This window comes from Syngnathus floridae, chromosome 21 (assembly GCF_059516105.1).
Source record: "Syngnathus floridae isolate MCC-2025c chromosome 21, RoL_Sflo_1.0, whole genome shotgun sequence".
Classification (NCBI taxonomy): domain Eukaryota; kingdom Metazoa; phylum Chordata; class Actinopteri; order Syngnathiformes; family Syngnathidae; genus Syngnathus; species Syngnathus floridae.
The window spans coordinates 7,572,229-7,584,655 of NC_142433.1; the positions used below are offsets into that span (position 1 = coordinate 7,572,229).

Sequence of the window (12,427 nt, forward strand, 5' to 3'; positions counted from 1 at the left end):
TATTAGAGAAGAGTTATTTGAATTCTGGGTGACCTGTCCTGGTTCAAGAAAAGAAAGAATTACAACAAATTGACCTCACTGCTGCGAGCACAAAAACAGCTTTCATCTTTATTGCCGAATCACTCCTTGAGACATTGACATGGGAGGCAAGTTTGTAGGGAAACCAGATAAACTTCATGAAGCAAAGTTGTTTTGCCGAGAAAGTTAACATCAGGGTGATAGGTGTGTCGTCACGTGACCAAGACAACCGGAAGTCGGTGTATTTACGTTCCGCCCGCGCTACGTCACGCAAATGGCGGCGAAGAAGAAACGGGGCGGGCCCCCGCGGCCACCGGGCGCCGAGGACAAGAACCTGAGGGCGGCTGTCGAGCGGCAATTTTCGGCGGCGGCCGAGCGCGTTGTACGGCTGTTGCAGGAGCGGCCCAGCCGAGATGAGCGTCAGCTCAGGCGAATGGTCATGGGGGCCGTCTCCGCCGCCGTCGAGCGAATCTTCAGCGAGTATCGAGCAGCGGGAGCCGCAGCAGGTCAGCGTCTTTGGTGCATTGTATTGGAGCTTCTAAATCAGGGGTCTCAAACTCAATTTACCTGGGGGCCGCTGGAGGTAGAGTCTGGGTAACGCTGGGCCGCATCAAATCGTAATCCACAAAAGTAATACATAAAAAAGGTCAACTGATCCAATCTTCTCAATTTGAACAAATTAACAGTCAGAACATGCAGAACATGAAGAACAGGAACAGTTCTTCAGAACATAGGCTTCATTTCTACTTCCTCCTACTCCATGCTGCCAGAGACTTCTTAGATGTTACCAAACAGCTCCTTTTTTTCCGGGCAGACAATACTTGCAGCCTGGATCATGCACTGTTTCACAAACTCGCCGTCTTTGAAGGGCTTTCCAGCTTTTGCTATCATTTCACTCACAACATAGCTAGCTTTCACAGCCGCTTCGTTCTCTTTGCTTGTTTTTTTGAAAAAAACTTGTTGCCTCAGTAGAGATGATTTAAGTTTGGCGACCCGATCCTCTCGCTCATCTCCCAGGTATTTTGCATACTCCTCAGCATGTTTAGTTGAGTAATGACGTCTGATGTTAAACTCTTTGTTAACAGCAACTTTACCCATGCATATTAGACAGGTTGCGACGTTCCTGTGCTCAACAAAAAAATATTCCGCCTCCCACTTCTCCTGAAATTGCCTGTGCTCATCCGCAACTTTTCTCTTCACGGCAGGTTTTGAAACAGACATGACGGGGGCTGACAAACAATGTACAGCACTAGGTGACAGTGACAAGATATTTCCCTCCACTCGCTCATTCAAACATGTCAAAGTGCTAATTCGCCCAGTTGTCACGAGCCTGAGCTACGGGAGCCCATACGTAAAAAAGTAAAACGGCCAGATGCATGTGCGAAAAGAAATGCGCTGGCCGCACTAACACACAGCTTAGATGTCACACAGGGGGCCGCAAAATATTGTCCCGAGGGCCGCAATTGGCATGCGGGCCATGAGTTTGAGACCCCTGTTCTAAATGATATCTATAATTTATCCTGAGAATATGTCAAGCTCCTCTTTAGCCAGACACTAAAGAGACAAACCAAACTAAAACCTTGAGCACTGCCTGAGTCTTAGGAAAATGATTGAACTTGATTTTTTGTCTCAGAATGGACCCATGTTCTTTCTGATTGGCTGACAAGTTTCACATTAAAAATGTCCACCACTCATGGGGGCGAAAACCCTAAAGAGTTAAGTTGACATGGCGTCCCAGAACTCAAAAGTTGCAAGTGCAACATCAGTCATTCCACCGGTAGAATGGTGTGCGTCTGGTGTGCGTCGGTCGTCCATTGGGAATTCGTTGCTAGGGGGGTTGATGGTGGCGATGCTAATCGCGGGTGCCCTTCCTGACAGAGTCTGAGCCCTCCACACTGTCACATGACCTCCCTTCAGGGTCCCCAACCTACGACGGTCCAGGAGACAATGACGGCCCAGGAGACGGCAACTGCGAGTTGCACCTCTGCCGAGTGTCTTACGGCACAAGTAGCCTTCTGGTGAAGCGAATGGACCGAGACACCCAGGAAGCGGAACCCGCGGCGAGGGGACAGCTGAAACTCGGGACGGAGGGAAAGTCGGAACTCGCAAAAGGGGGAAAGCCCTCCTCCCGCACGGAACACAACCCTCAAACACAGGTGGGACTCAACAATAACAAAGTCAATTGCAATTCATTTGGGTTGACACTCATAATGATGGCCTGTGGAAGGCAACTATGGCTACGATGCTGCCCCTGCAAATATGTTAGCATCATCCGTCGCATGTTGTTGCTGATCATCAGAACGTAAACGGCTGTGATTGTCAAAAGTGTTATGTAGCCATTCCCTCCACTTGATGCATGATTTTTTATTTTTTGCCAGATTAAGCTGGCTGCTTTCAACTTGCTGGTTATTCGTGCATGCGTGACTTTCTCCCACCTCTGCCCCCCAGAAGACCCTCAGCACAGATAAGCACGTTGCCACGGCCCCGACAGGACTGCGCCAGGACCGCATAGATGACATCAAAGCCCTTGAACCAGGAGACCGCTCTCACCAGGAGGGTGACTGCAGGTTGGGGGGCCACCTACATGAACAGATTCAAGATGGGGTTCGACACCGGTTTGAAGAGTTTGTTCAAGAGTACTCTGATGAGCGCGGGCCAGAGTGCGTCCGTACCCTCCGGAAAGCCGAGGGGTCCAATGGAGGATTGCCAGACGCTGCTCTGAGTCAAAGCGGTGGTGCTGAGCGAATTCAGGAAATCCCCAAAGAGCACACGGAGGACCGTGTTCCTGGCTGCGGATCCGAACGCCTCCGCCCTTTCCGGGACCGTAGGGTCCCCAAGAGCGCGCTGCCGGCTTTGTCGTGCGGCCAGTGCGGCAAGAACTTTACCCGTAAGAGTGCTCTGGATCGCCATGCCAGGGCGCACGTGGGCGACAGGCCTTTCATCTGCGAGTTTTGCGGGAAGACCTTCACAGACAAGGCAGTGCTGAAGCGGCACCTGAAGCGGCACACAGGCGGCAGGCCGCGCGTCCACGGCTGCGATGAGTGCGGCAAGAAATTCATTATGAGCCAGCACCTGCTCGTGCACAAGAGGATTCACAATGACGAGAGGCCGTACACCTGCCGGGTGTGCGGCAAGACCTTCCGGCAGGCGGGGAACCTGGCTGCGCATGCCAAGATCCACACAGGCGAGAAGGCCTTTGTCTGCGGCCTGTGCGGGAAGCGCTTCCGCCAGAAGATCTCGCTGGAGACGCACGAGCGCTTCCATCGGAAGGACAAGGTCTTTGAATGCCACGTCTGCGGCAGGAGCTTTGTGCAGAAAGTGGACCTCAAGAGGCACATGCTGACGCACTCGGGCGAGAAGCCGCACGCCTGCCGCATGTGCGACAAACGCTACCAGGAGAAACGCTCGCTGGAGGCGCACATGAAGGTGCACGCCGCCACTGACGCGCGCCAATGCTTACTGCAGCTCTGACTCGGGGGGGGACCGCTTGCTTCTTTTCCTTTGTGACTCCACTCTAAAGAGTTAAGTTTATTTGGTGGCCAACTTTGGCTCAGTCATTTTTCTGGGAAAGTATGTATGTGTAATGACAATTATAGCTGGCACGCGGCAGCATCGGGTCTTTTTTGTATTAAAGTAAGCAGCCCTCTGGAAATTCCACCGGCACTAGTAGCCTCTGATGAGTGATTGTCACCATAAATCTACTACAAAAGAGAAAATATGGTGGGCATTAAAATTACAAGTAGAAGTGCTGATGCACAAGGATGCACACACAATAACCAAAACTGCTAAATACCGAGCAAATAGTTTGTAAATGATGTTAGATGTCCAAATGTTACATTGGTGGTACACTTTTACATGACTAAACAAAATGTCATTTTATTGTTGCTGTTGGACTGTGCAAATGTTTGCCAATAACTTTGTATTTATTGTTTTATTTTCCAATTTAGACATGTCTTCAAAATATTTAAAATGCATTTTTAGTTATTTAGACAGGACAGTACCAGTCTGATGAACACTAAAGATGTAGACATATATACAAACATCCCAGTGTAAAACCAGTCGGAATTAGCCGAAGCTAAATTTCATCCGTTGTCCTTGTGACATAGAACATAGACAGGACAGACAGACAAATAGACATTAGACATTACATTAACTCAGCCTGACAGAGCAGACATACAGATAGATTGACTCGTACATTATAGGGAGATAAAAACAAAATAAAAACATAGTATAAAAGGTTCCACACTGTGGAAAAACTATTCTAACCGTCCCAGCAGACTATTTACTAAAAGTGATGACACGTTTGTTAGCTTTGTAGCCACTGTTTTAGTCGCCTTTTAAAAGCATCAAAAGAGGGGATCTCTCTAATTGAGGCAGGGAGTAGATTCCAGTATTGACAGCTATATATGGAGAGTACGCTCTTACCAAAAGTAGTTCTTCTATATTCAATTTCACAATCACCCCTGGGTGTTGACCTGGTATGGTCTTTTTTTATGGATGAATTCCATAAGAGGAGAAGGAGCCAGGCCATTTAAACACTTATATATTAAGCATGCGTTTTTGAAGTTCCTTAAGTTTTCAAAACTGAGATGATACTTTTCCAGAATGTTACAGTGGTGATAAGAGTTGGGTTTTTTGTCTAGTATTGTGATAGCCCTTTTAAAAACCTGTTCAATTGATCTGATGATTGTCGCGTTTGCAAAAGACCAATTTGTAAAACGATATTCCATGTGCGAGAAGATCATACTGATATGGTTTTGCTGCTTCTGTTGTTAGATAGGGTCAAATGTGTTTGAAGTTTCGTAAATTGAACTGAATAGTGTGATCTGTTTCTTAAAGGTTAGATTGGAGTCCAAGATCAAACTGAGATACTTGAAGTGTAGCACACACTCCAATTCTACTCCCTTAGAGAAAACACCAGACCTCTCAATGGTCATTGGTCTTTTGCTGAACAACATGAACACTGTTTTCTTTACCGTATTTTGCGCAACAAAAGGTGCACTGGATTATAAGGCGCACCCTCATTGAATTTTTTATTTTAGAAATTTCATATACAGGGCGCACCGGATTAAAAGGCGCATAAAACAGAAGCTGTACTGCAAGATTCAAGAGAATTCAAGAGATTCAAGAGAGTTTTTTATTCGCCATGTTTGAGCGTGCCAAACAAGGAATTTGACTTCGGTAAATCACAGCCTCTGTTCAACATTTAGGTGACTAACAACAACACTCAGGACATGTGAAGAACGAAAGATATTCTCAAACATCCCCTGATCTTAAACTCCCAAGAGGGCAAGGAAAAACTCAAAACTCCAGCTAGGGGAAATGAGAAACCTTGAGAAAAGACCACAGATGGGAGGGTCCCTCTCCTAGGATGACCAGGCTGCAATGGATGCAGAGAGGACACATAGTACAAACAGTGTAGACAAAAAAGGTGTGGAAAGCAGGATGTTATTGCACAGTAATGACTCTGAGACTCTAAGAGTGGTGTGAGTTCATCAGAGCGACAGCCTGGGGGAAGAAGGTGTCTCTGTGTCTGCTGGTTTTAGTGTACAGAGCTCTATAACGGCGTCCGGAGGGGAGTAGTTCAAACAGGCTGCAACCTGGGTGCGAAGGGTCTGTTGAGATGTTACTTGCACGTTTCCTGGTCCTGGACAGGTACAAGTCTTGGATAGATGGGAGGTTGATTCCCATTATCTTTTCTGCAGTCCTTATTGTCCGTTGCAGTCTGTGCTTGTCTTGTTTGGAGGCCGATCCAAACCAGACAGTGATGGAGGTGCAGAGGACAGACTGGATGATGGCAGTGTAGAAGGTCTTCAGCAGCTCCTGCGGCAGGTTGAACTTCTTGAGATGTCTCAGGAAGTACAGCCTCTGCTGGGCCTTCTTCCGGACAGAGTCTATGTGGCCGGTCCATTTCAGGTCCCGAGAGATTGTGGTTCCCAGGAACTTGAAGGTGTCTGATGAGAGAATAGTATTACTGCGGATAGTGAGGGGTGAAAGTGATGAAGGGCCTCGCCTGAAGTCCACTGTCATCTCCACGGTCTTGAGCGGGTTCAGGTCCAGGTGGTTTTGGCTGCACCAGTGGACCAGCCGCTCCACCTCCTGTCTCTACGCAGTCTCATCACCGTTCTGGATCAGTCCGATGAGAGTGGTGTCGTCTGCATACTTCAGGAGCTTCACAGAAGAGTCACTTGTGGAGAAATCGTTGGTGTAGAGGGAGAAGAGCAGTGGGGAGAGGACGCACCCCTGAGGGGCTCCAGTGTTGGTGGTTAGGGTGTCAGATGTAATGCTCCCCAGCCTCACACGCTGTCTCCTGTTGGTCAGGAAGCTGGTGATCCACTGACAGGTGGAGGCAGGCACCGCGAGCTGGATGAGCTTCTGTTGGAGGATGTCAGGAGCGATGGGGTTGAACGCCGAGCTGAAGTCCACAAACAGGATCCTGGCGTACTTTCCTGGGGTGTCCAGGTGTTGCAGGATGTAGTGCAGTCCCATGTTGACCGCATCATCCACCGACCTGTTTGCCCGGTAGGCAAACTGGAGGGGGTCCAGCAGGGGGCCCGTGACATCCTTCAGGTGGTTCAGCACTAACCTCTCGAAAGATTTCATGACCACAGATGTCAGTGCAACAGGTCTATAGTCATTCAGACCCGTGATGGCGGGCTTCTTGGCCACTGGAACGATGGTGGAGCTCTTGAAGCACGCGGGCACCTCACACAGCTCCAGGGAACGATTGAAGATCCGTGCAAAGGTGGGCGCCAGCTGCTCAGCGCAGACTTTCAAGCAGGAAGGTGACACGCCGTCTGGGCCCGGTGCCTTCCTGATCTTTTGTCTCCGGAACATCTGGCGCACTTCCTCCTCGCGAATCTGGAGTGCGGGCGCGGCCTCTGCAAGAGAGAGAGTCGGTGACCATGGTGATGGAGGTGTGGACAGAGCAGTCGTGGGGGGAACAACAAACTGAGGTTGACTAGGGTGGCTGTATGCATCCACTAGCCCACGGGTGGGCAAACCTTTTGACTTGCGGGCCGAATTGGGTTCTAAATTTTGACCAGGGGGCTGAACCAGGAGCAGATGGATGTAGTATTTGTGTGAAGTAATAGAAATGATATGTAAAGGTCATTGCATAAAAGGTTGTTACTTTTAATAGGTAGTAAAGCATGGATATTCAAAAAAAGCTTTTTTGAAAACAAATGCATTTATTAACAGCATTAAAAAAAAGATTTCACCAAAAAACTACTATCAGTGATTCTCATTAAATATGACACTGTTATTATGAAGAATAGTTTCCATCACTTCAGCACCTGCAGGTCAGATTTATGAAATATGTTTATCTAATGAGGCGTGTTGGATTTTGTCCACAATTTAGGGAGTGCGTTATCTGCGCCTCACGGCAAAAGCCATTGCCAATCACCTGTTATCCAATTTACTCACTGCGTGCTCGTTTGATTTCTTCAGATTTAGGAAAATGCTAAGACACTGAAGCACAAATTAGACTTACACAGGTTGGTTGAGTTCAATCACAATTCTTGTTCAGACTGCTCTGTTTTCAGGAAAGTACTACAATACAACGCTGGGCCCTTCAAGAGCAGAAAGTCTCCATTCAGAAAAGGCAATGTTCAAGGTTCTTTGGTTAGCTTATATCAGTTGCACATGCCAGTGTGGGCCGAGTTTGATGGGTGATAAGTCTTTGGGGTGGGGCAAGTTCGCCATGGGAGTGGGTGCTGGTTATGGGCGATTCGGTGTGTGTGGGGGCTGTTGTCTTTTGGCCTTGGCAATCATCTTTGGCCGAGTCCTTGGCTGGCTCCCTCTGGCACCTGCTGGTTTTATCTCCACGTGACCTTCCTGTGAACATTCTTCTCCAATCTTGGACATACACTGTCGTACCTCATTCTTTCAATTTTGTCATTTTGTACGAAATTATGTTAGCTTTTGGCTGTGACATCATTAATCTATTGCTGTTCTTTTGATACTTCATGTCTTTTCTTATTCTTAGTTTAATCATGCTTCCAACCGTATCTTTTCTTTGTTAGGCAAAATATTTCCCTCTGTGCAGAGCGTTCAGTAGTAATCAAAAACTGGCGTCTAGCATTAGTCAAAACATAAGATACAATCAAGTACTGAACGGTCAAGATGACTCTGGCCGTGTCCATGATTTAGAGAAAAAAATCAGGCATGCATTACACAGTTCCTTAAGGGTCATTAAGCTATTTAGGCAAAATATCAAAAGTCATTTGTTATTTCAACGTGCTCAGAAATATATATCAGATCATAATGTTATAAAAACCTTTCTCATCACCACTTATTAAAATGTCTAGTTATGTCTTCTTTATTGATTTGGTGTGTAGGTATAATTATATGCTTAAAATGTTTCTTTTATTTATTTAATATGTGAATATACTTGTCTGCTTATGTACTTTATTCAATGAGGTTTGAGCATATCTGTTTTTGTAGCGAGGCAGGACTTTTTGTATTTCGACCCCATTCCTTCACTCCCTCTGTTGACCTCAGTTTAACTGAGGTCACCAAAATCGTTGATGCTACCAGGGTCCCTCTGTTGGCACACCACGTCCCTCTGTGGAGCCGCTTCAAGTCCCTCTGTGGGGCCGCCAATGAGTGAGAAAAATAAATATAGATAAAATTCATACCCAGACATTTGTAAAAGATGGAGAGTGGAAAGGCAATTGGCTAGATGACATTCCAGTGACAGCATGGAACTATCAAGGAGAGATGGCAGGGGAGATTCTTAAAAAGCGAGAAGATATCCGGTTCAAGAGGACGGCGCGTGCACACGCAGCGGCCACTCTCTGTCCCGTTCGGTGTTTTGTGAGTGTTTACTGAGTGTTTGTCCGGCAGTTTTGTGTGTGTTCGTTTCGTGTGATACGTCGTGCTACTAGTGCGGCGGGCATGTTCTGCTCAGCATCGGCGGAAGTGGGATTTATGGCGTTCTGGACTTTGGTGCGGAGAGATTAAGGGCGCTCGGACTGCTTCGTCATGGAGCGACGCCGGACTGGCCTGCTCTTCCTCCCCCGGTTGGACTGCGTCGTGAGCTCGGACTGCTCCGTCCTGGAGCATTGTTGGGATGCGTCGGCAGCGGGTCTACGAGGCAGCGGAAGAGGGGCCAGCGCGAAGACGTCGGGCCAGGCTTGCGGCCAACCCAGCTCGCCCAGCCGTGCCTTCCATTCTCCTGGCGTACGTTCGTTCGCGGGACGACAAGATGGGTTGCGTTCGCCTGATAGGATCCACGAACCGGACAGTGCGTGCCTGCTGTGTGCTCGTGTTCGCAGTGGCCTGGTTGACTGTCATCTTTCCGGACTCTGCTGTGCATCGGGAGCGGCTAGCGTGCTATCACTCTTATATGTTCATCTTCTTGTTTTATTTTTCCTGTGTTGTTTACTTGTATGTGCGTTGTGAACTCTGTCTTGTCACCCTGGGATAGTGAGAAACGTAATTTCGATCTCTGTGTGTCTTGACATGCGGAGGAATTGACAATAAAGGAGACTTTGACTTTGACTTTTGAGATTCCCGGAAAGGTGTTGACTTCTCTTTTTTATTTCAGACCACGGCGATGCGCAGAACTGTAGTAGCTACAGTGGTGTTGTTATGTTGATTAAGCAAAACATGAAGTTATCGGAAAGAATGTTAGAAGAGAGGCTTGGAAATCTACTGGCCAAAATAATGGAGAGTGCGGCAGAGACGAAGATAGGACATGCAGATGATTGGTGGCACAGAAAGATATGGAAACGATCGCTCTGCAATCGCGGCCCCTAACAGGAGCAGCCGAAAGAAGTGGTAGATGAGAAAGAAAATGTGAAAGAGAAATACATAAACAAATAACGAAATACATACATACATATATAGTACATACATATAGACAGACAGACATCGAACGATTGCCCATTCGGTCACTCAGCCATTCAGTCAGTCACTCAATGAATCACTCAATGAAGCACTCAATGAATCACTCAATCAATCAATAAACCAAGCAACCAATCAATCAATCAACCAATCAATCAATACATCAATCAATACATCAAAACAAAGCAAGTCATGACAAATTCCGTCACATACATTTCGTCACACTGTTAGGTAAGTCTAGAGTTGTTGTCATACACTGTCTTGGCTCAGAGTCTTGATTGTCAATGCTGGTATAGTCACGTCTGGTCATAATCTTGAAATGGGCCTTCTCCATTGAAGTCTTTTGTTGTCAAGAGTAATCCTAAACCCATATTTAGTCCAAAATTAGCCCTGATCAATCATGCTTTTTCAAATCTGTAGATTAGATTAATTATGTCTTCGAAATGCTAAGTTACATATAAAAATTTATGATTCAAATGATTTAATTTCTATTGATCAATGTCCACTTTGGAAGGTTTCTGATCACGCTGTCGTATAATTTGTCAGTGCATCTTCACTGTCCATATCTATGTATTTTGTTTTTTATCCCCGTTTCAGTGTCAATAAACAGCCTTATTATTCCCTCTTTTATCAAAACTCCTCAGTTATGTCTGCCCCAGCACTCAAACACACTTCCATCCCTTTTGTCCCACACTCCACCAACTTTGTAATGCTTTAGCAGTCTTTAGCAATGTTGACTTCATGTGCCTCATGCAAGTCTTTAGCAGCCTCTCCTCTTAGATTCTCATGATGATGACTCAGGGTTGGGTCGTCCGCCATTCTCAAATGTGTCCATCTTGTCTTTGTTCTTTCAGTCCATTTTCTTTTTGATCTGCCACTGTGTGTATTCCACCAACTGTATGGTTCTTGTCCTGTGAAGAGCCGTGCTTGCCCCCTTCAAGCATGATAATAGTTCCTGTTGTTCTCCCAAAGGTCAAAGGTGTCTCATGACCAGGGACAGTCCTCTGTTGATTTTGAGGCAGCCAGTAGAGTACAAGGACTCAGTTCAGGACTTGTGCCATGCGCTAGGGCAGAACACACTGGGACACAAATTTCACAAAACTATCTTCGTGTTATCAGTCTTCCTGTGTAGTATTTGTTCCTTACACCCCAAATCTTCCTATTATCATTTTGTATCCTATCAGTTGCGCACACTCATCATCTTACTATCAAGCCGCCCTAATCAAATGCTTTTTTTTTTAGTAATCCATCCACCCTACCCATTAACACGGCTAAAATCCTCGTTCCAGTGTTTATCATCAAATAAAGTTCCAAAATCCTTTGTAATAAAGTGTAATGTAATTTAACAATCTACCAACATGGTTGTATATGCGGTGAATGTTATTGTTCAATCTATAGGTTACAGCGCCTGTGTTCCAACTATGACACTCCTCCTTGGTTTACCATCTCATAAGTTAGTGTTGTCAGCAGCGCTAAATGATAGTGCTTGAAAGTGAATGTCTTATCGCCCAATTAGTCCTAATCTATCAATAATTCCTCCTAAATGTAACATCTGCAATCACAATTTAATTTTATCCAATTCTACAATGTATGTTCTCTCTTACTCTCACATTTTTATGAGGGCTGGGCACTCTCCTCGTTGGACGAGTTTCTGCCCACAACCCTCAGATTATTCTATAATTTCAAATTTTTACATTTAACAATGCAAATCTGATAAACCATTGTCCAGCACACCGTTTCCGTGCACCAATTTAACGCAATTCCATCCTTTATAACGAACTGATACACAAAGACAAACATACACATAAACAAACACACAGGCCCACAACATAGACATGACAATCTTCCCAGCTGATAACAAGGGTAGGGGGCAACTGAAGTGCGGAGAGCCTCGCCACCACCACGTCGCACAATGCAACCCCCCACTTCTGTCCAAATTATGCATTTGTGCCCACCTGACCGTTTGGCCCAAACTTTAGAGCCGCACCCTTTTGAAAACAAAAATGGTTACAGTTTAACCCCACCACACAATGGGATATAACCTTCATGCTAATTAAATATACATTCTTTATCAAATTCTTGTTAAGCCATTTTTCTGACTCCAACTCTCATGCAAAATAAAAATAAAATCAACAATTTATACAAATCAATTTATTGTTCTTCATGAACCACAAATCATCACTTCCATCCCATGAACAGCACCACAACTAATCACTCACCTCTTCAGCTGCGCCGCTGTCCCATCTGACAGCCAAGCCTGCTTTCCACACAATAAACATCTACATATGTTACACACACACACACACGCACGCACACATGCACGCACGCACGCGCACACACACACACACACACGCACACACACACACACACACACACACACACACACACACACACACACACACACACACACACACACACACACACACACACACACACACACACACACACACACACACACACACACACACACACACACACACACACACACACACATTTATTTACCCATCCATCCATTATCTGTACCGCTTGTCCCCACGGGGGTTACGGGCGTACTGGAGCC

The 12,427-nt window shown here is 46.2% G+C and overlaps 1 protein-coding gene across 3 annotated transcripts; it reads left to right on the top strand.

Annotated features, from left to right (window-relative positions):
- The first annotated feature begins 260 nt into the window (after positions 1 to 260).
- LOC148380410 (uncharacterized) lies at positions 261 to 5,185 on the top strand. Of its 3 annotated transcripts, none has more exons than XM_088364344.1 (3): positions 261 to 524; positions 1,897 to 2,174; positions 2,470 to 5,185. In XM_088364344.1, exons 1-3 carry the CDS (start codon positions 293 to 295, stop codon positions 3,487 to 3,489), a joined length of 1,530 nt encoding a protein of 509 aa, XP_088220470.1. In that variant the 5' UTR covers positions 261 to 292; the 3' UTR covers positions 3,490 to 5,185. The 3 variants fall into 3 exon arrangements, with proteins under 3 accessions (XP_088220470.1, XP_088220469.1, XP_088220471.1); XM_088364343.1 differs by having other exon boundaries at positions 264 to 524; positions 2,467 to 3,902; XM_088364345.1 differs by having other exon boundaries at positions 267 to 524; positions 1,936 to 2,174; positions 2,467 to 3,902.
- Positions 5,186 to 12,427: the final 7,242 nt, after the last annotated feature.